The 22,602-nt window shown below is 42.9% G+C and overlaps 1 protein-coding gene across 1 annotated transcript in view; it reads right to left on the bottom strand.

Moving 5' to 3' along the window:
• Positions 1–22,602, bottom strand: part of LOC121299013 (thrombospondin type-1 domain-containing protein 4-like) — a 193,403-nt gene that overhangs the window by 19,069 nt on the left and 151,732 nt on the right. The window contains exons 8-13 of the mRNA XM_041226441.1: positions 19,717–19,921; positions 8,210–8,385; positions 7,389–7,485; positions 6,373–6,579; positions 6,036–6,165; positions 5,351–5,555 (exon numbers count right to left, since the gene is read on the bottom strand). Coding sequence (XP_041082375.1) covers positions 5,351–5,555; positions 6,036–6,165; positions 6,373–6,579; positions 7,389–7,485; positions 8,210–8,385; positions 19,717–19,921 — 1,020 coding nt within the window. The remainder of the gene's footprint in view (positions 1–5,350; positions 5,556–6,035; positions 6,166–6,372; positions 6,580–7,388; positions 7,486–8,209; positions 8,386–19,716; positions 19,922–22,602) is intronic.

Below are 22,602 nucleotides of genomic sequence, written 5' to 3'. Positions count from 1 at the left end.
CAAAAACTGGCGGACCACATGATCCGGTGGCTCTGCCCCGGCAGCAACAATGCAGAAAAAATTACAGAGCTTATAGCGATTGAACAGTTCATAAAGGTGCTGGGGCCAGACATCCAAAACTGGGTCAGCCGCCACCGTCCCACCAAGCTGAACGCAGCAGTAAGATTGACTGAAGGGTTTGAGGACGTCCTGCCCACCCCTCCAGTGATTACTACATCTGCCCCTGCCTCCAACAAGCCCCGACTGGCGGGACCACCACAACCCCTCATCATCATTACCCACAGACCAGCACTGCAACTTCACCCCATGGACGGCCTTTCTCCAACACAATGGAGAGCGAGGGTGACCCCCAGCAGCGTAAGATACCATTGCTGGTAGAGGGGTGGTTCTTTTCTGTTTTATCATTAAAAACATGGACATTTTTGGGGAAAAGACTGTTTGGACATTGTTTTATTCATCACACCACTTGCACAATTGACAGACTTATAAAGCACTTAAAGGTATGATACCAGATCATATAAGGGAGCTTGCATTCACCTGTATACTTCAATGTGATTTAAGGTCACCTGATACAGGTCTGGTGTGCCTTCCTCAAGTATACACAAAAAGAAAGTGAGGGAGAGCTTGTAGTTACTATGCTCCCAGATTGTGAATGCACTGCAACATCATTTCAGAAGTGCTACATCAGTTAATGGTTTTACATCCAAATTAAAGACATACTTTTACAGTTTAGCTTCTTTTAAATACACTACATTCAGTGACTGTTGTGAATAGTGCAGCTGGCAACAAGGGAAAGACCTTGTGACAGCATGTAGAGACAGCTGACAGGAGGAAAGAGACCCTATTGGGGCTGGCAAAGGTTAGCTACCCAGGTCGGCAGTATCCAGCTCTTTGTTTTTAAAGGTAAACAGGATGCTGGAGACACCTGCCAAAGGCTTCTAAGAAACTAGAGAAAAATACCCCTAGAGTCTACAAGAGCGGGAGTGGAAGATGACTCAACGTTGGATAACACTTAACGATATAGGAACGGAAAAGATATGAGAATAGAGAGTACTTCACAAAAGACTAGTTCAAGATCTGCAGTTAGCAAAGACATGGAACTCCAGGTTTGTGTCTGTGGATGGAGCAAAGCGACAACAGTTAGGGGTTTCATCAAGATTCATCAATGGAGAATGAAATGCCTGAGGGAGAAGGGACAAGAGCCTTGCATTGATCAGTACTTCTTAGGAAGTCAGTCAAATGAAATCCAGCGACAGGATGCAAACCACAGTTCGCAGGATATCAGCACCCCTGTCATAGATGTGAGGAGGACTTGCATGGATAAAACTAGTGATGAACCTAATGATCCTTGCGAACCCCGTCAGACGAACCAGCGTAAGAGAGAGAAAAGAACCTCAACAGGCACAAGCCTGGAGTTAAATGGCCAAGAGCTTATGAGAAAACTGCATGGGACGCAGTAAACATGGATCTCTGTTTTACTTTGGAAAGGTTAAATGGAACAGTTAAAAAGAAGCTGGATAAATTTGGTGAGAGGTTTGGATTAAAAAAGGAAGGAAAAAGTACAAACTTCCTGGAAAGTCTAGATGGCACCAGGAGATTGAATGCTTAGAGAAAGGAAGCAGTTGAGGAAGCAATGGAGAAAAGCAGAACAAAGTCAGAAGGAGAGACTCACTCTGTTACAAAGGGTCATAAAAGATAAGCTTGCAATATTGCACAGTGCTGAGCGCCTACGGAAATGCTACAAAAAGAAAAAGTGTGCGAGAACTAACTTATAAAGATCAATTCACATTTGCAAAGAAGATATTCACTAGTGAGAAAAATGGCACACTAAAATCATTAAAGTTTGAGCTGGAGAGATATTTGGAGGAAATACAGATTCAAAAAGGCAGGAACCTATGTCAATTCCTTCAGACATTCCATCTATCAATCCACCTGAATATCAAATGGAGGACTGTGCACCTAAGTGGAAAGAAGTAGAGCAAGCTATGAAAAAAGCAAGGGCATCATCATCTCCAGGGCCTAATGGAGTTCCACACAGAGTGTACAAGAGTGCTTCTGGAGTTATATGAACAGGTTGTACCAAGAGCATGGCGTCGAGCCGGTGGAGTCTTTATACCAAAAGAAAAGGATTCCACAAGCATTGATCAGTTTCGTCCTATTTCCCTATTAATGGTAGAAGGCAAGATTTTCTTCAGCATTATTGTGCAGAGATTGTCAACCTACCTATTAAAGAACTGACATTGACACTTCAGTACAAAAAGCAGGCATTCCAGGTTTCCCAGGATGCTTAGAACACCTCAGCGTAATCTGGCAACAAATTGAATCAGCAAAAATGGAGATGAAGGAGCTCCTTATGACATTCCTGGATTTGGCTATTGCATATGGTTCAGTGCCACATGAACTTCTTTGGCAAGCATTTGATTTTTTCAGCGTACCGATGACAATAACAAATTTAGTGAAGCCTACTTGATTTGCAATTCAGTTTTTCAACTTCAGAATTCAGCACTACATGGCAATGCCTAGAAATTGGAATAATGGCAGGATGTGCCATTTCTCCACTAGCTTTTACCATGGCAATGGAAGAAATTATTAGGGCATCAAAATGGGTAGTGGGAGGAAAGCGCTTGGCTTCTGGAATGTGACTACCACCAATTCGAGCATACATGGATGACATGACAACAATGACTACAATAGTGGCCTGCACTAATTGGTTATTGGACAAATTAACCAGTAACAATGAATGGGAAAATTAACCAATAACGCTGAATGGGCACGAATGCAATTCAAACCCACTAAATCAAGGAGCATCTCTATAATTAAAGGCAAAGTAGTAGATAAAAGGTTCTACATTAATGGTGAGACAATACCAACAGTGTCCGAGAAGCCAGTGAAAAGTCTAGGGAGATGATACAATGGGGATCTAAAGGACACATTTGTGTGGGAAAAGTTAGACAACAAGCAGTGGAAGGGTTGATGTTAGACTAAACTGGTGCTTTCAGTTTGGTCTACTGCCAAGACTGCTGTGGCCACTGACTGTGTACGAGGTTTCCTTGACAACAGTTGAGAAGCTGGAAGCTTTAATCAGTTCATATGTCAGGAAATGGTTGGGAGTTCCACGCTGCCTCAGCAGAGTGGGACTTTATGGTAAAGGAATACTGCAGCTACCAATCTGTGCTCTAACCGAGGAGTTTAAGCATGCCAAAGTATGACAAATGCGTAAGGGAGGCAGCACCTAGGTTGAAAAGAAAGCTGTGGAAGATACTAAGGCTGCCCTTCGAATCGGAGATATTATGGGGCAAGTTCAGCATGGAAAAGGAGGTTTTGGTCTGTTCAGCTCCTCCTACATGGCACAATCAACCCCAGCTCAACGGAGGAAGCTGTTAGTCAATGAGGTGCAAAAGCAACAGGAGAGGATCAGGTGTGTAAAGGCCATTTCCCAGGCCAAGCAGGGAGAATGGATGAGATGGGAAAGTGTGGAACAATGCAAGATCACCTGGCAAGACCTATGGACAATGGAACAGAGCAGGATCAGTTTCCTCTTCAGATCAGCATATGATGTTCTCCCATCACCACAGAACCTAAACCTCTGGGTGGGTGAGGATCCCTCATGTCCTTTGTCTTCATCAACTGCAACATTAAGGCACATTTTGACAGGATGTAAGGTGGGTCTTAGCCAAGGACGGTTTACTTGGCGCCATGACCAGATGCTGTGATGTTTGGCCTAAGCATTGGAAGACAAGCCTAACCTGACCAATAAGTTGCCACCAGCTCCATCGAAGCATTACACACAAAAGACAATGTTTCTTCATCCAGGAAAGCAACCACCAAGAAAAGGTGTTAAAACCAAGCCTCGCCCAGGATAACTGGAAGCTGCTAGAGACTGGCAGATTCTGGTAGATGTTGGTCAATGGCTTATTGTTCCACCTGAGATTGCTACCACTAACCTTCGACCAGACATTTCTTGTGGTCTGGATCAGCACGCCTTGTTTATCTGATAGACTTAACAGTGCCATAGGAAGATGCTGTGGATGAGGCGTATGAGAAGAAGAAACTTTGGTATGCTCAACTAGCTGCTGAAGCGGAAGAGTGAGGATGGAGAGTCCGAGTTTACCCAATACAGGTGGGTTGTCGAGGATTTGTGGCACACTCTACAACCCAGTTTCTCAGAGATGTCGGGTTCAGTGGCCAAGAGTTGCGTCGCACAGTGAAGAACTTATCTGAAGCAGCAGAAAGGAGCAGCAACTGGCTGTGGTTGACACGGAAAGATTCTGGATGGGGATCTCAAGCACAATAGAAAGAAAGCAACGCTGATGTACAGGTACGTAAGCTGGACTGAGCTGAGTAGGGGATGGAGGGGGTCACTGTTGGGCCCTCTTGAGGTGTCGTGGGCTTGTCAATGAAACACCGGAGGATGGAAGGTGCCCACTTGAAGACCCCAGAGATGTACCCTACTTTTAGTTCAGTCCAGACGGTTGTCATGATGATGCACTGGGGAGACCGCACTGTGGTTGATCCCCAGAGCCAGCATCGCAGCCGTTGTGTGTGCTGATGCACAGGGGAGGCAAAATGAGCTGATCCCTGGAGCCAGCATTACACTTCAGCAATCAACACCAGAGAGAAAGATATCTACATCACCAGTTGGAAAACAACGCAAATGGATGGAGATGCAGATGGATCACATTAGTTTACTGCAAATTCTTAGTTGGTGCTTATCTTGGCGAGGGCAGAGTTCAAATCAGCATGAAGTTCAACATTTACTCTCATGTAATGGAAATCATTTGTAAACTGTTTTGCAAAATGAGTACACTTATTTTTACTTTTGTATTTTTTACTCATTCTCTATACAGATCTCTTTTATTTGGACTTTTTTTTTGCTTTGTCTTGAGATGGATGTTTTGATTACATTTTGATCAAATGTGATTGCATTTTATTTGAGATTTCTTCTCCCAGTCTATCAACAGATAATAATATTTGCTATACATCATGGATCTGCACAGACACATCATTAGAATAGCAGTCCAACAACTGGGATTGTGGTGGCAATACCCTAGTTTTCTCATAAAGTTTGGTCCTGTATAAGGAGTACGTCAGTTTCACAATCCATTCTAAAATTAGCAAGATTACAGCAGAGTTATATCTGAAGCCAGGCCTCCAGGAATGAGGAAGTTATGAGATGATGCCAGAAAAACTCCAACATGCTTGAAAATCCGTAAAGAATTAGAAATAATTACTCAAAAAAATCCATCATTGCTAATATATGACAACACATACACAGTACCAGTAAAGTAGACCATTATTAAATAGAGTGCTTTAGGAGACTGTCTACAGTAATTAATGGGTGATCACTCACCAAGCTCCATTCGGTGCGGATCTGCCACTCGCTGCAGATCTTGAGCTGGCAGGTGCTGGTGGTTTCGGGCTTCTCCAGGTGCTGGCAGCGGTTTGGCTGCACGGTCAGGGTGCGGTTTGCGTAGACCTGCCGGCACAGAACCTGCCTGTGCTGCATCCCTAAGCCACAGGTCTTACTGCACTCTGACCACTCGCCGATGTCCCAGCTGTTAAACAATCAAGGACAAAGCTAACATCATAATTCCTTACATTTTCCATGTATACTTTATATGCATGTCCGTACAATATATAGGCCTCAAATGAAAAAGTGAAACAGTAAATTGCTGAAGTAAATACCGTTAAATATAGTGCTTTTACAACACTGACAACATGGCCTAACAGTGAGTTATAGGAGGAGCACTGCACAAAGTCACTCATAACAGCAGTTCTAGGAATAGTTGTCAATGTTAGGTTTAAACTTTGTTCTGTAGCCTGAGAGCTGCTAGGCCACGTGCCAAGGCAATGTGCATAAAATGTACTTGTAAGGATGTTACACTGTACTTTATACAGTTAGCAAGAAGTACTAATTAGTAAGGCAGATGTCAGCAGTTGTAAGTTGTAAAACATCCATGGTTACTGTATGTATAAACTCACTTTATGAACCTCACAGCCCTATGAATGTTAAATAAGAGTCAATTGATTCTCACAAGGCAGGACAGGCTTGGACATTGCAAGGCTCTTCCTCAGTGCTGGGCTTGGACCCGCTGTCACACAAGCCGTCTGACACCTCCTCATGGCTCACTCTTTGTACGCAGCGGAAGATCACAAACCGGGAGCCTGCAAGACAGAGACAGAGAACAGGTACATTGAAGCAGAAAGTACAGCCGTGTAGCCTGGGAGCCAGAACATCCTCAAGCATGCGGGGCACTGCTGCTTAGTGTACAATCCAATCAGAGCCTCAAGATAGCAACGCTTCAGTACTCTGCTTTCTAGTGTTGATCATAGAGCATCTCCAAGACCAGATATTGAGGTTGCATTTCCTACCTCTGCCACAAGTGGCAGTGCATTCGGTGGTGCCGGCCTGTTTCCAGTTGTAGTCCTGCTGCCTTCTGGGTTGGGGGGCTGCAGGGACATGGCTTTCGGGGTTCCTGCCTGGATAATCCCTCCCGCCCTGGCTGTGTGGGTTCTCGTACTCTTCTCTGTTGGGGTTGCTGCTGTCCGACACCCCTAGCTGACCATTTAGGGTGTCCCCTGGTTTGTAGAGTTAGAGACATCGTACAGTCAAATCAAGCAAATTTCTACTTTCCCTGGTTTCAATGTTATCACAGAAAGTGAACTCAAAACTCACTCCTCAGTAATATAACTTAATGGGTTTAGTGAAGAAAAAGTACTAAAACTCCTTGGTTATTACAGCTTCTATAGTCAACTAAAAAAGCTGACCTGAGAAACTGGTAGTCACTATTGTACCCTTCAGTATCAAAAGAGCAGAGCAGCGTTTTACCACCAGCAAAACAAACAAACTTAGCAAAAATACCCATGTTTTGCGTGTTTAAAGGGTATACTAGTAGTGAACTAGCAGCGGCAGTATGTATATTGTATTCAGCTGTTTGAATTGAAAGGGGATTAGATAGATGGAATGCGGAAGAGCGTACATGACATTTTAGAACATGAATAAAATATTTGATGCAATTTTCAAATATTGTACACAAACAGCAAAGTACATTCAAATAGATGACCAGACATCATCAAATACATGACTATAGTCAAGTGATTTTTCCCTTGACTATTCCACATTCTACCCTTACCTTCTACACAGCTTTTAGCACGAGACTGGGTGATATCTTTTGCCACTCTTCTCAACAGATGAGTGTCACAGTCCAGACTGGAGACAGGAGACAGTCTATGGATCAAGAACCTTGATGCTTCTAATCCAGTTTAAAAAATGTGACCAAATTCACACTTTGTGTGACACTCACAGGAATCGGCGCTTCTTTTTAACTGTAAGTTGCCCACAAAGACACTGCTCAATTAAGTGCCTTTCCTTGGGTGTTGGTACTCACCAGACCTCCTGTTGGCAGGGTGCTGAGAGCTGATAAGATTCTCTCCTGGCAGAATGAATTCATAGTGGACTCCAGGGTTCGGCTGCTGATATATCATCTGGAAAGCAAACACAATCCTAGATCAACAGGACCCTCATCCAAGTGGGTGGACGCCAACTGTGTTCATGTTTTATGAGACCTATATCACTAATGAAAGTGCACAACAGGTACGATTTATGGAATTATTTTGTTAGCTACAATTATTTAGGTTTTGCTATGTTAGTCCACTTTTTAGTATTGCATTGTTTTTAATTGCTTTTTTATTACTGGTTGTCACACATTTTTTGGAACCACTTACTGTGTGAAGAATACAATATAGAAATGGTGCTTCACAAATGAGAAAGTTACAGGACCATTTTTTTTTTGCAAAAAGGATGGCCATTCTAAATCATACAACAAATTGAAAGACTTGGCAGTTTAAAAACTTTGTTTCGTGATACTGGCTTTAAACTGTAGGGCCAGTATCACGTGCACTTGTGTTAGTAGACAGGGGCATTCTTTTGAGATTTACTAGGAACCAGGAATGATTGATTTCTAAAGTCCTGTCTACATTGTTTGTGATGTGCACTACACTGCTGCCAAAGACCATCAAACTCATTTCACCAGATTCAAACCCAGGCCCAAGCTAGCTACACCACTCTTAGTCCCCTGATATTTCTGTTTGTACTTCTATGCTTTTCAAATGCACGTTACGTTCAATAATTTTCCATAATAAAAGGGTGTCCAATGGTCAGCCCACTGCTAAGGGGGTAGTTTTGAACTACTGAGGCCTGGATACTCACGTAGACATCAGCGATCTCATTGGTGGGCCCCTCAGCAATGAAGGACTCCCCGGTTGTGCTGCTGATCTCATTGGGGCGCCGATAGGTGAACATTGTGCCCACACCCTCATACTTCCCTGGCCGATCGATTGCCCAGTTCCCGTTGATAATGGAGCGCCCAGACCGAGTGCGCAGTGCTGCCGAGAGGAGAGAGAGAGAGAACAATTTAATTGAGCAGATCAGCTTTCAGCTCAACAAACAAGACTGTTCTTGGTTCAACCTTTTCAGATGCCATGTCAAGAGCCATTGTCATGCTATACTGTTTTCTTAATAAAATAAGCTAAACGTGATCTCGTAAGTGTCAGTAAAAATACTTGAAGCTAAATAACATAAATGACACATTTGACTAGAAGTCTTCAATATCTACAGCAGTGTCATTGAATTTATGTAGTATTTTAGTATTTCTAAAAGGTGAGGATATTTCACATGCCACTGTTTAGGTAAATTGACTAGCCTCTCAAATGCCACAACTGAGAAAACTGTATATAAGAGATATTAATCCCAGTTTAGCACCAATAGAATTCAAAACCAAGGTAACAGATACACACCTCAGTGACTGGTAGTCAGCTGATTAAGTAGGTTTCAGGGGAAGTTCTTTCCCTAGCTGTCAGATAATTTGGTTAGTTTATTTGTAAGGACTTGTGATCCCAATTCATTACTGAAGCAGAGCTCCCAGGACAATTGCCTTTGGGGCAAAGAGTTTTATTTCATATATGGATCTGATTATGAAATCAGCAAGGGCACTGCAGTAAAAAAAGTTGGGAAGACATTCCATTCAGTCTTTCCTTGTAGATTTGAACTTGTTCCTTTCAAATGAATGTCACTGTGTGAAAACCATCTGGCCACCCACAAATCAACTAGGCAGTGTAAACAATATGCTATGGCCACCCCTTCAAGAAAGTCCTTGGAATAAGTAAAATCAATAAACTCGTTCCAGTGTAAACTCATAATACTGTGTGATGAAGTATGACCAGTAAAATGACATCCAAATATATTGCCTTGATTCTAGCAATTCATGTATGTAGTTTATAAAAATAGAAACATTTCAACTTTTTGGTATACAGACAATTGTGTAATGGAGCAAGCTTGTTTTTGGAAGCCAGTAACCACCAGGTGAAGCTGTAGCATCTAAAACACTGAAACAAGAAAAAAAGTTATCCTGTTCCCAGGATTACCTGTGTCAAAATATAATACCTCCAGATATGACGAGGTCTCCCCTTCTATGAACCCACAGCAATGGGTAGAGCTAGCTCTCTTAAATATGTCTATCTGCTACAGTAGATGCTTAGCACTCTCTGTATTACTGTATAACCCACACAATCTCAGATCATGATATGCTCACTACCTTGAGCTAGAGAATGTCCAAACCACGTTAAATCTGAATACTGAATAAACACCTCTCTAGGAGGTTGTGACAGAGATCGAATGATCTCTGTTTGTTTGTGTATTCACTAAGACTACTGAGCACGATCCGGAGCTGCAGCCACAGGCCAGCGTAAAACCCGAATATCACCACTCACCTTTCCACTACAGGAACCGTCTCTTTGCACCATGAGCACTAAAATCACGCACTGTTGGAATTCTGTCTGTGTTTTGTGTGGGTGAAAGAACTGGACTTTGGGCTACGGGTCAAACCCGTGGGATTATAAATTAGAAGTGATACACGCCGCTGTACCACTTCCAACATTATTATTATTTGCAGGTTTGCTATAAGGCTCTGGACATTGAATTAATTTAATAAACACCTTTGAACCTGTATATCATCATCTGTGTCATTTATCCACTCTGCACTGCACTCACCTGCACGTATTCACCACTTTGCCACACGTGGTGTCAGCAGTGGGATGGACTACGCAGCACTGTAGGCGCTGCTGGAGCAGCAGGATAGCAGACGGGAGGCGGAGGAGAGAAGGAGAGAGGAGGTAGGTCTGGCGATACCTCCCCCCGCATCAGCAGAACTAAAAATGACGGCTCCAAAGGCAAGGACACATAATGACGGGGGAGGATGACCCTGAAGCTTACTTGGTGGCGTTTGAGAGGTTGGCTACCACTGCATCATGGCCCTGACAGTACTGGGCAAGCCAACTAGGACCCTGCCTGATTGGTGAAGCCCATGCAGCATACCAGGAGTTGGGCGATGATGACGCCGCCCAGTACGACCTAGTAAAGCTGGCCATTCGCTGCCGTCTGAACATCATGGAGGAAACTCACCGTGCAAGGTTCAGGGAGTATAAAAGGTCCCCGGATATACGCCCCAGGGTGGTCTTGCAGAAACTCTGTGACCACATGGTACACTGGCTCACCCCGGTGCTAAAAACAAGCGCACAGATGGGTGAAGCCATTGTGATCGAGCAGTTTTGCCATGTGGTCGAGACCCAAGCGTGGATACGGCACCACAACCCCGACACCCTGGACCAGGCAGTAAAACTCACCTAGGACTTTTAAGACTCCCTGGTATCAGCCCAGACTGGGCTACTGACGACGCCAGGCCAACGGACCATCCGAGCCCCACCTCCTCCCTCTGCTCCACCAGCTCCATCACCAGGACCGGGACAACGACCTCCTAGAGTGCCAGCCCCAATGGGCAACCTTGCCTCCCCCCCATGGAGACCAAGGTTGGCCCCCAGCTGGGGTAGAGGTGCTGCCCCCGCCCCGTTGCCATACCAGCAGCGGGACAGAACATTAACCTCTGTGCCCTCCTTTCCCCCTACCTGTTTTAGGTGCCACCAGCCAGGTCATCAGGCCAGGTCATGCCCATTTGCAATGGAGTGCGACGTGGCCATATGTAATCTGACATCTGAAGCGGGTAAGCGAGAGAAAAATGGTCGGGAGGGGCCTTATATTGTTAATGTGGTTTTGGGCAATGTGAAAACCCATGCATTAGTGGACGCAGGGTGTGGTCAGACCTTAATTAGAGCATCTCAAAGGGGGTCGTAACGCAGTGCGACCGAGAGGGCGAGGTTACTGGGCCATTAAGGGCAGATACTACTCCTCCCCCTCTCAATATACCGGACATTTGGTACTCAAATGTGGACATAGTGTGGGGCCAGAAAAACGCCCCCTTACTAGTGCACATTTGGGGACAAGTCCGGTCTATTGAAGGTAAGGATGTTGAAGGCGCTGGGGCACTAGTATTTCCACACTTCATTATCAAGGGGCAATTACTATATAGGGTAAACCTGGCCGCGGGCACAGGACAGCCTATAACACAATTATTGGTTCCCTCGTTCTGCCAGCCGGAGGTCATGAGGCTGGTGCATGATATCCCTTTTGCGGGGCACCTCGGAGCCGACAAGACAAGGGGACGAATATTGGCTCGTTTTTTTTGGCTAGGACTTTATAGAGATGTGTTGACCCCAACGAGTAGCGCCGGGTCGAGTGCACCACGCCTCTTTGGTTCCACTGCCTGTTATTTCCACCCCCTTTGAGCGCATCGCAATGGACATAGTCAGCCCTTTGCTATTTTCTGACTTCGGGTATATACATATATTAGTGGTGGTAGATTACGCAACACGATACCCGGAGGCAGTTCCATTGAGGTCCACTAGTGCCGCGGCGATAGCCAAAGAACTAGTGCAGATTATGGCAAGAGTAGGGATCCCCAAGGAGATATTGACTGATCATGGAACTAATTTCTTGCCGAACACGTTACAGCAGTGTGGCAGGCTGGAGAGTGGAAAGAGGCCCAGAGACAGACTGTAGTTCAAAAAAATAACTATTTTATTATAAATAAACACAAAAATGAAAGGGCACAAGGGCCAAAACAAAGCGATTTAAACACAAAAAGAAAGACAAAAAGCAAAACTTACAAAAATAACAATTTCCAGGCTGGGCAATGCCTTCACTGGATTCAAACTTTCCAAACAACCAAAAAACCAACCGGCTTCCTCAGCTCCCTCCTCTCAAATGAGAAGTAGAGGCCTCCTTTTATGTCAAGTGGCTGGGCGCTGATTGATCGTTAATTAACCTAATCAACTAATCAACCCCAGCCACCTGAACATAATAAACCCAGGCAGGTAGGGGAAATTAACCCCATCCCTGCCAATTTAAATAGAGCAGAGCTTTGCTCTGCCACAAGCAGGTATATAAAATACTAAAAAAATACGTCCCATCAGAATGTCTGTTTATCATCCACAGATGGACGGTTTGGTGGAACGTTTTAATCAGACCTTGAAGGCAATGCTGAGACTGTTTGTAAATCAGGAGCAAAAACATTGGGCATCGCTGCTTCCCTACCTCCTTTTCACAGTGAGAGAGGTGCCACAGAGTTAGACAGGGTTCTCCCCCTTCAAACTTTTGTACGGCCGACAGCCTCACTGCATTCTCGATCTGTTAAGAGAGGGATGGGAGGAGCACAAAGGCTCGTCTAAAAATGTAGATTGCCGAAATGAAAAAGAAATTTATCATATAAATTTATTAAAGCCTTGGCAGGCAAGAGAGGTCTTATTTATAGCCCCAGGCAACGTAGAGGATGATTTGGGCCCCGAGTTAGAAACCTCTAGCACAAAGAACATTTCAATGGGGGAACAATTACTTCCAGATCAGCAACGTGAGCTGCGCATGTTAATTGAGGAATTTAGTGATGTTTTTTCTAACGTGCCCGGTAGAACCAACCTTGCTGAATATGAGATTATCACTCCGCCAGGTGTCACAGTAAGAGAGAGACCATACTGGATCCCAGAAAGTCGACAAAATGACGTTCGCAAAGAGGTATGGGACATGCTCGAACTTGGGGTGATTGAACCTTCCAGGAGCGAGTGGTGCAGTCCAATTGTCATAGTGAGCAAAAAGGATGGCACCAACCGTTTCTGTGTGGACTTTCATAAGGTAAACGCCATTGCGAAGTTTGATGCGTATCCCATGCCTCAGGTCGACGAACTTCTCAATAGACTGGGGAAGGCAGGGTTTATTTCCACCCTAGACCTGACGAAAGGATACTGGCAGATCTTGTTAATTCATAGATCCAGAGAGAAAACGACATTTTCAACGTCAGAAGGGCTGACGTTGAAACCATGCCGTTTGGGCTTCATGGTGCACCCACTGCCTTTCAAAGACTTATGGACCAGGTTTTACATCCACATCGTGAATATGCGGCAGCGTATATTGATGATGTGGCCATTTACAGCTCCACCTGGCGAGAGCATTTGGCTAGAATCACAGCCGCCCTTAAGTCTCTAAGGGCATTGATGAATGTGGCAATCCCCAAAACCAAGGCTCAGGTGAGGTCGCTGTTGGGGTTGGCCGGTTATTACTGACGCTTTATCCCTGAGTATGCCACAGTGGCAAATCTCTTAATTGACCTCACCAGAAAGAGCGCACCAAATTTAATTAAGTGGTCAGTAGAATGTCTGGGGGTGTTTGATACTGTTAAGCAGAAACTATGCCAGGCCCCCGCTCTCATTACTCCAGACTTCACCAAACGATTCTTCCTCCACACCGATGCGTCAGATGTGGGTTTGGGTGCAGTCTTGTCCCAAAGGGTAAACGGAGTAGAACATCCCATACTGTAGATTAGTAAAAAAATGCCCCCACGGGAGCGCAACTACTCCGTCGTCAAAAAGGAGTGTTTGGCCATTAAATGGGCTACTCACTCCTTAAGATATTACCTGCTGGGGCACTCATTTGACCACGTCACTGACCATGCCCCACTCACGTGGTTAAGCACAATGAAGGACAGCAATGCCCGAATAACTCGTGGTATCTGGCATTGCAGCCCTTCATGTACCACATGGTACACCGTGCAGGGAAAGACCACCAAAATGTGGATTATTTTTCCCGGGAGGGGGGAGCAATGGGTAAGGTAGATTTAGCCGAGTGTTCCTTCGGCTCCACTCTAAGCGGTGGGATATGTGACAGAGATCAAATGACGCTTGGTGTTAGATCTCCTTCCTGACCGGTGAGGGCACTAGAAAGAAGGAACAGAGTAACCTTAAACAAATGGCAAGACAATTTATTCCAAAGGGTAGGTGGAAGTCGGCCATTTAGGAAAGGGGCGAAGCTACAGCACCCAAGCTCACTGACCCGGACGGTAAACGGCGTGGCATCTGAGGACTGGAGGAGCAGATGCACTCATTAACCTAGGGGTCATGGGCGAGGGTATAAATAGGGGGGCGTGGCTTTGTGATCTGTTCCTTTGCAGATGGTTACGCTAAATAACCCAGAAGGAGCCCATTTGTATACCGAAACCGTGAGTGTCCTGCTTGTTTGTGTATTAACATTGTTTGTCTTGTGCTGTTTTCACTAAGACTACTGAGCACGATCCGGAGCTGCAGCTGCAGGCCAGCGTAAAACCTGAATATCACCACTCACCTTTCCACTACAGGAACCGTTTCTTTGCACCACGAGCACTAAAATCACGCACTGTCGGAATTGTGTTTGTGTTTTGTGTGGGTGAAAGAACTGGACTTTGGGCTACGGGTCAAACCCGTGGGATTATAATTTAGAAGTGATACACGCCGCTGTACCACTTCCAACATTATTATTATTTGCAGGTTTGCTATAAGGCTCTGGACATTGAATTCATTTAATAAACACCCTTGCACCTGTATATCATCGTCTGTGTTATTTATCCACTCTGCACTGCACTCATCTGTACATATTCACCATTTTGCCACAGAGGTCTAGTACCGTTAATTGACTAAAATAAAAAAAAAAAAACACTTTCACATCACACATGCATATTACATGGATGTTTTAAAAATATCAGCACACATAACACATGAATGGAAGGAATTTTTAACAGTGCCACCCAGTGACCAAATCTGGAACTGCAACCTTCAAAAAACAGAATTGTCTTTACTCCCCTAAATGTCAATATTCACTAACTTTTTGGGCTTGGGTTTAAATCAGGAATAGCCACAGCCAAATTAAACATGTGTGTTTATATACCCTGTAAATATGATGTCACCACATAAAATGATATCTGAGAGGCAGAGGGGTTGATGCGATCAACCTAAAATACAGTTGTGTACCGAGTAACCATATTAATTAGTGTTCACTGAAATAGATTTAAAAACATCACTATACACAACCGGTGCTTTGCACTCACAGATGCAGGGCTTGCAAACCCGTTTCAGATCCTCACTTCTGCTCAGCTGTCAGCACCAATCTAAGCAGCATGTGTTGCATTATTTCCCAGCAACTCCAATACAATTATGACATCAGCACCAACCAGGATTGTGACAGCTAGAGTACTGGAAAGGCCCTGACAAGCACACTATACATGAATAATAGAAAGCATAGTTATGAAAACAGAAGTAGAGACTATTGTGGTGCTGTTCTCCAAGCTAAACAGAGCTGTTGGGATTCGTGATGGTACATCTGGAAGAGATGTAGAAGAGGACTGCAAAAGCAGTTTCAGATTCTGTGTAGGATGCACACTTTTCCTTGGCTTCTGTGCTTGAATATGGTCCTGTGTTTTCAGGTGTTTAAGTCAGCACAAGTATCAATGTCCACGATCTGAACGACTTTAGAACAGGATGATGCAATAAGCAGCTCAAACCCTTTACAGTGTTTAATAGAAACGCATCGCCTTTGCTGTATCCCATGTTCCATATTCACACATCGCACAAATCAAACAGGAAATTCCTAATTTTCAACTTTTACTGGAGAGCATTCGTAGACACTCCCTCCTGGAACAACACAGGGGGCTCTGACTGGAATGAGTGGCGTATTATAGCAGCAGAAATCCAGCATTGGAGCATGATCTGGATATACTGCAATTTTTTAATGAGAAAGAATCACTCCTGGCAAACACATCTGATTATATATATATATATATATATATATATATATATATATATATATATATATATATATATATATATATATATATATATATATATATAAAAAATTAGACAGAACAAATAAGCTACAGTAATTGTATGCTATAAATCAAACTATGAATTCTTCCTCTGGCTAAATGATATACTAATAATAATGCCATACACTTTGTACATGGATTGTGCTGAAAGCACAAATAATAAAACTGGGTCGTGTTTCACATCATCAAAAACATTAAACCCTATGAATGTAATAGAAAGTAAGTGCAAACAAGTAATGCAAGTGCAGAAATGTACAGTAGAGGTAGGCTAAATTACTACAAATTGTCTCCAGTGAAGAAGTCTATCGTATGCATCTAGATGTCTGTTTTTGCAAGTATGGACAGCAATTTCTAAAAAAATCCTAATTTTGGCTGTATCTGGATGCTGCTCCATAGTGTTACAAGCACAGCACACATGCTTACGTCATTGGTGTCTGTTTCAGGCAGAGCATACTGGTCAGTAAGGTGAAACACCTGAGAGTTTTGGTTGTATTTTTGTTAGCACTCTCCTCCTCAACTACTGAAAACCCAGGTTTTTAAGCAATGTTGCATTGTTTGCTGACGGACAGAGTTCCAAGCATACTTTAGCAAGCACATAGTATCTAACAGACATGTTATTTACACTGAATTTTCGTGCTGTTGCTCATCGCTTTTCTCTTTCAAACCATGCTTGCTGTTGTAGTCAGTGCTGTTTTTATAAACTGTAAACCCGACACTGCATATAGGGATTAAATAGCCAAGGTAATCGTTCAGTAATGCGATGTAAACAGCTGATTGATCAATCTGTCAAGATTTTACTACAGTAAAGCTGCCTTTTTTATTGAAATATATGTAAAGCTCTTTTCTCAGTCATTGAATCACTTATTTAAAATAGAACAAGTTACTCTAACGAGTCTTTGCAGTGGGCCTGGGATCCCTGCCCTTGGCCGGACAAATACAAATATATTGATGGGTCTTTCTCTTGTAGTTAAAGTCACAGTTGTGCATCACAGTGCTAATACTTACCACAGAGAGCAGCAAATCCTGAAGCCCTGCTCCCTAAACATCAGATCAGTCACTGAGAGCAGCCAACCCCCTTAATCTCTAAAACTCTTACAGTTCTATGCACAGGTGTTGCCCTTTGGATCAGTGCTGCTGACAGCACCAGGCCATCGCTGGAAGTTATAGACACCTTGAGCACTCACTTTCTAGCTCTGTAGACTCATATGTTGTAAGAATAATACTGTGCGTTCTCTAAACAATTTTCTATTTGATGTGAAAGACTCATACAGTAGGCCTAGATACAGTCCATCTCTATGTAGAAATTATTTCTTGGCTAGTTTTTTTGCCTTTGTCACTCTGCTTGCTAACAGTGATTGGAACACAGGGTAATATAGCTGTTACACTGGCGCAGGCACCTGCCTTTCTGATTCATGTCTTGATTATTGAATTCTACATAGCATCAGTTTACTCCCTAGACATTGAGACAGTTGCCCTTAAGATGACAGGTGGAAGACGGGACATCTTATGTATCAATTGTCCAGTAGATGGCACTGGTGAACACATGGTTACTGCAATGGATATTAATGAAGTTCATAACATGAATCTAAACAGAGAGTTGAGCTCCTGTCCAAATAAATCCTCCTTGACGTGGTCATGTTTTAATGGGATTTGGTCTACAGCAACCAGCTGCCCTTGTAGTCCTCAGACAACACATAGCGAAGTGTAACGAGAGTCACAGGCTGTTTGATGTTTCAAATCAGTGTTGCAGACAGTGGCAAACTGAAGCTCTTCTGATGCATGCAAATATAGGATTAGGGGGCGCTGTAAGGCCCAGGCCCCAGATTGGATCAGGTAACCTGCCAGTCACAAACCTTCTCTCAGTGGCACATCACTCAAGTGGATTTTTTAGTTATTGTTTTTTTCTTTATTTTCATCCTCTGTTGTCTAGGTGTGAGTTGAAATGAACAGTGTTCAGGCACAAACAGAAGAGCCAGTTAGTTTTGAATCATGATACACACTTAAACATGCCATATTCCTGCTTCCCAAACGTCTGCTCCTGTGCATTTTGCTCCATTTTATTTTCTGAAAATAACATGCAATTCCATCAGCTGACAATAAAATTAGGGTTACATTTTCAGTAACATTGAAAGTACACGAATGAACGTATACATATTTACATTTAAAAACACACAAAAAAAATTGTAATTCAAAGACAAACACTTCAGCTACTGTCTAAGTCTTTCTGAAAACAATGGCATGGCATCCTCACAAACAACAAGAGAATAAGAGCTAATAAGGAGGCAGTAATGATTTGAAAGCCTTGAATATAACACGGTTTATTCGTCTTTTATACCAGTTAAGCTAGTTATTGAATATTAGCGTTACACTGAATATCAAAAATCTGAAGACATTGTGTTGGGTTCTGTATCACCTCTGGCGCTTTCATGACTCATTAATGCTGCTTAACTGCCAGATGCTATTCTAATTCAGAGAATTACCTCGGCATTATAAGGCTGTTATTTTGGGAGTAGGGTTTAATTTAACTTGTGTATGATTACAATCATGCTTGTGTATGTATATTAGCCACTATGTGAATGCGAGATTTTTTCAAAATGACAGTTTTGCCAAAATCCGCTTTTCAAAAAATGCTGTATAAAATCGCCAACATTTAAAAAAAATATAATAATAACTTTGAAACTGGAATTGATTTCAGATGGTTGCAGTTTGAAGAGCTTAGTTGGATTTTTGGAGGAATCTGAACCCAGGCAGGATGGCAGCCAAAATATAATGCTTAGAACAAGCATGCAGTTCTTATTGTATGTATGCATAAATATTGATGTCACCACTAATAAGTGCCACTTTCCCTGCTATTCTATCAAAGCTCCTTAGTCTAAACACCATTGGAATACCATTATAACAACAGTATATTATTCTGAAGAAACCTGTAGCAGACCACAGCATTATCAGCAATTGCAATATCATTTAGAACAAATGTTGCACACTGGCTACTGATGTAATATAAGATGCTCTGGAATTTTTACAAATTCTTAGCCTATATGAATAGGTTGATTTATCACACATGGCTTATAATATTCATAATGACCATATACTTTCTTCAGAGCTATTCCACCACTGTCCCCATCCCCTCCTTCTTCACTAGAACCTGACAGGCAAAGAAATGTCACCTGTTCTGCAATGTAATTAAAAAGTAGAAAACAAGGGGAAAACAAGCTTTAATGAAAGCTGGCTTGTACGGGGCTCAGGCGTGAGGAACTTGGGGAGCTGGAAACACTACAGTGTTTGAATGTCAGTCACTGCTGGTTGTGGTCTGGCCCTAGTTAAACTCGTCCCTGGAAAAGCATGTCTGTTCTAACAGAAGTCGGGGGAGGGAGGGGTTGCTCCAGTGTCACGGCTAAATTCCAATACAGGTTAACTATATATGATCTAAACTTCAATGTGTAACACCCCCCCGACAGCTGCAAGACTTAACTGTTTTTCAATTGTTTATTGTTATTTGGGATCTAGACAGTTTCATGAATATTGCATTTACTTTCAAAAAAACGTGAACAGGTCCTAACCTTTCTCTCATATTAAAACACTAAATTGGGGAAAGCCTCTGAGAAGGGGGGCAATGTTTCATTGGCAATGTACTGTCAGTACTCACCGAGGTAGTTGCGACTCTTGATCATCTCTGTGATGTTTATCTTGGTGGCCCCCTCAGGGATCTCCACTATCTTGTGGTAGCCCACTTTCATCGGGGTGTGCTTGAAGACCCCCGACACCACCTTGCAGGCCGTGTTGTCCCCCCCGCACACCCCACACTTGTCCATCACCTTGTCTGAGCCCAGGTACTCATCACAGCCAAGGCTCTGGGGGAGGAGAGCGGAGGGACAGTTAGACTACACTAGATACAGACACACCTAACGCTTCCACCAATAGCTGTACTGTACAACAGCATAAAGAAGAGCATGGGCTTATACTTGGGTGCACGCTGTTCTTTCAGAATATGCAGTAAGTCATCTGGTTTAAGCCCACACAACTATTTCTGAGCAAAAATCAAGCTATATTCCAATACAAGACATGTAGGCTAAGATGTAACTTTCAGGTACCAGAATTTGAATTACCCATATTACTGCAGCCCACTTCTTGCAAATACCCTTATAAAAGTTTACTACAGTAAATTTGCAAGGTGATTTTACATTCATTTAGTTTCACCATGCGTTTCCCATGGATATACTGTGCACTTCACATAGTTTAATGTGGTTTTCCATGTTTTTTTAATATGCTTTATCATACCTCTGTGAACTTTGCAATACTTACCTGTGCTTTACCATGAGTTTACTATGCTTTATTCAACTTTGCTATGTTTTTAATATGGTAAACTTTTATAAGGGTAATCAATGGAGAAATCGTCTGTATTCCCTCTGGCTTTCTCATAAAAGGGTATTAACAAATAAGGAGAAATGCAGATTTAAATATTCATGAGTTACTTCCAATTGGATTCATTGTGCGGTTCTCCTACATGTGAAAGGAGAAGGAATACATTTTCAAAGCCATTCGTGCATAATGCTAATGTGAAACCAACACTTAATCCAACCATAAAATATTACAATTCTGAGAGTAGAAAATGTTTCGTAAATGAGGCCCTAATCCACAAATAAATGAGCTGTCCATCTTATAGCTCTATTGCGATCGTGGCCCAGCAACATCTATACAAATAAAAAGAATGCCAGAACATTCAGGGGAAAATGGTTATGATCTGTAGAGTGAACGGTCATATTTTCAAGACTCAAATGAAATAGAAAACTTGGACGACAATAAGACAAAACCTCTGCATTCCCCAAACAGCCTTTCACACTACTCCCAGTTGTATTTTTTATTTATTTGGGAACAGCTGAGTGCAAATGATGAGAGGCTTCGTGTGTAACCCCCCACCTTCTCAGTCTCCCTCTCTAAACACCCATAAAACACAGATTCTTATCTCTCCGAACTCAGTCGAATCAAGCTGGGGGTTTCAATGATAGTGTTACACTTTCATTCTTTCCATGGTTTCCAATAAGAGAAACACAGCATGGTTGTTCTAAGCTTCCTTCCTTAGATTTAGCTGTCAGCCTTCAAGGTGAAGTGTGCATACATCTAGAGCTGCTCTAATTTTGTCTGGAAGCTTGTTAGTTAAGGCATGCAGCACTCAAAACAGAAGTCTAACGTCCATAAGGTGGGATGAAAATGCTCAAGGAAGGAATTATCAAGTAAACAAACAGGTGCTGAAACAAGAGGTCTTTCGGCTGTGTGACAGGTTGGCTTCAGTGTTCACGTCAGCCCAGAAGAAAACACACAGCTCTGTGAGGGATATGATGAATGCACTTGCTTGCGCCAGTTTATTGCAAAACAAATAAAATATTTAAACAAAAACAGCACCAGGCACTTGATGCCAAAATAAACAGACAAACAAAAACAGACTAACACTAAACAAATGATGGACTAGCAGACAAACAAGCACGGTGAGTCAAAACAGTTATTTAGTGAAAACATGTTGCTTTTATGCAGCTGTAACGAGACTCGATTGCTAATCAATCATTCAATTGGAGTCTCGGTACAACTGCACATGAATTAAGTTAGTACAATTTCCTGTGCACACATATTACATTTTACCAGCACGTGAAGTGCTGTGCAATCTGTTGCCTAAATACAAATATACATTTTAAATCACTTGTGTTACACCTACCAAATTGTATCCTGTGTACCAATGACTACATACCAACATTAACACACTACATACAACATAAAAAATGAATAAGTAGCACAGGGGCAGGGCACTTTAACACAGACTGAGAGAAACATCTTTCAAATAAGAGCATATGTAATGTAATGGAGGTGGCTTGGTGCACTCACCTTAACCACTGCACAAAAGACCCAGGATTCTTTGCACAAGTAACTGTAGAACTTTTAACCTCATTTTAATAAAAAATTATGATTTCCATTACATGAGAGTAGATGTTGAACTTCATGTGGATTTGAACTCGGCTCTCGCCAAGATAACCATCAACTAAGAAATAGCATTGCAGTAAACTAGTGTGATACATCTGCATCTCCATCTATCTGCATTGTTTTCCATCTGATGATATAGATATCCTTCTGTCTGGTTTTGATTGCTGAAGTGTAATGCTGGCTCCAGGGATCAGCTCATTTTGCCTCCCCAGTGCATCAGCACACACAACGGCTGCGATGCTGGCTCCGGGGATCAACCCAGTGCGGTCTCCCCAGCGCATCAGCATGACAACTGTCTTGATTGAGCTAAGTAGTGTACATCACTGGGGTCTTCAAGTGGGCACCTTCCATCCTATGTGTTTCGTTGACTAGCCCACGACACCTCAAGAAGGCTCAACAGTGATTCTGGCATCCCAGCATCACTCCCCTCCATCCTCCACTACTCAGCTCAGCCCAGCCCAGCTTACTTACCTGTACATCAGCGTTGCTTTCTTTCTGTTGTGCTTGAAATCCCCATCTAGAATCTTTCCGTCTCAACCACAGCCAGTTGCTGCTCCTTTCT

Source organism: Polyodon spathula, chromosome 24 (assembly GCF_017654505.1).
Source record: "Polyodon spathula isolate WHYD16114869_AA chromosome 24, ASM1765450v1, whole genome shotgun sequence".
Classification (NCBI taxonomy): domain Eukaryota; kingdom Metazoa; phylum Chordata; class Actinopteri; order Acipenseriformes; family Polyodontidae; genus Polyodon; species Polyodon spathula.
The sequence above is the reverse complement of the archived record's forward strand: the minus strand, read 5'-3'. Positions and strand labels throughout refer to the sequence as shown.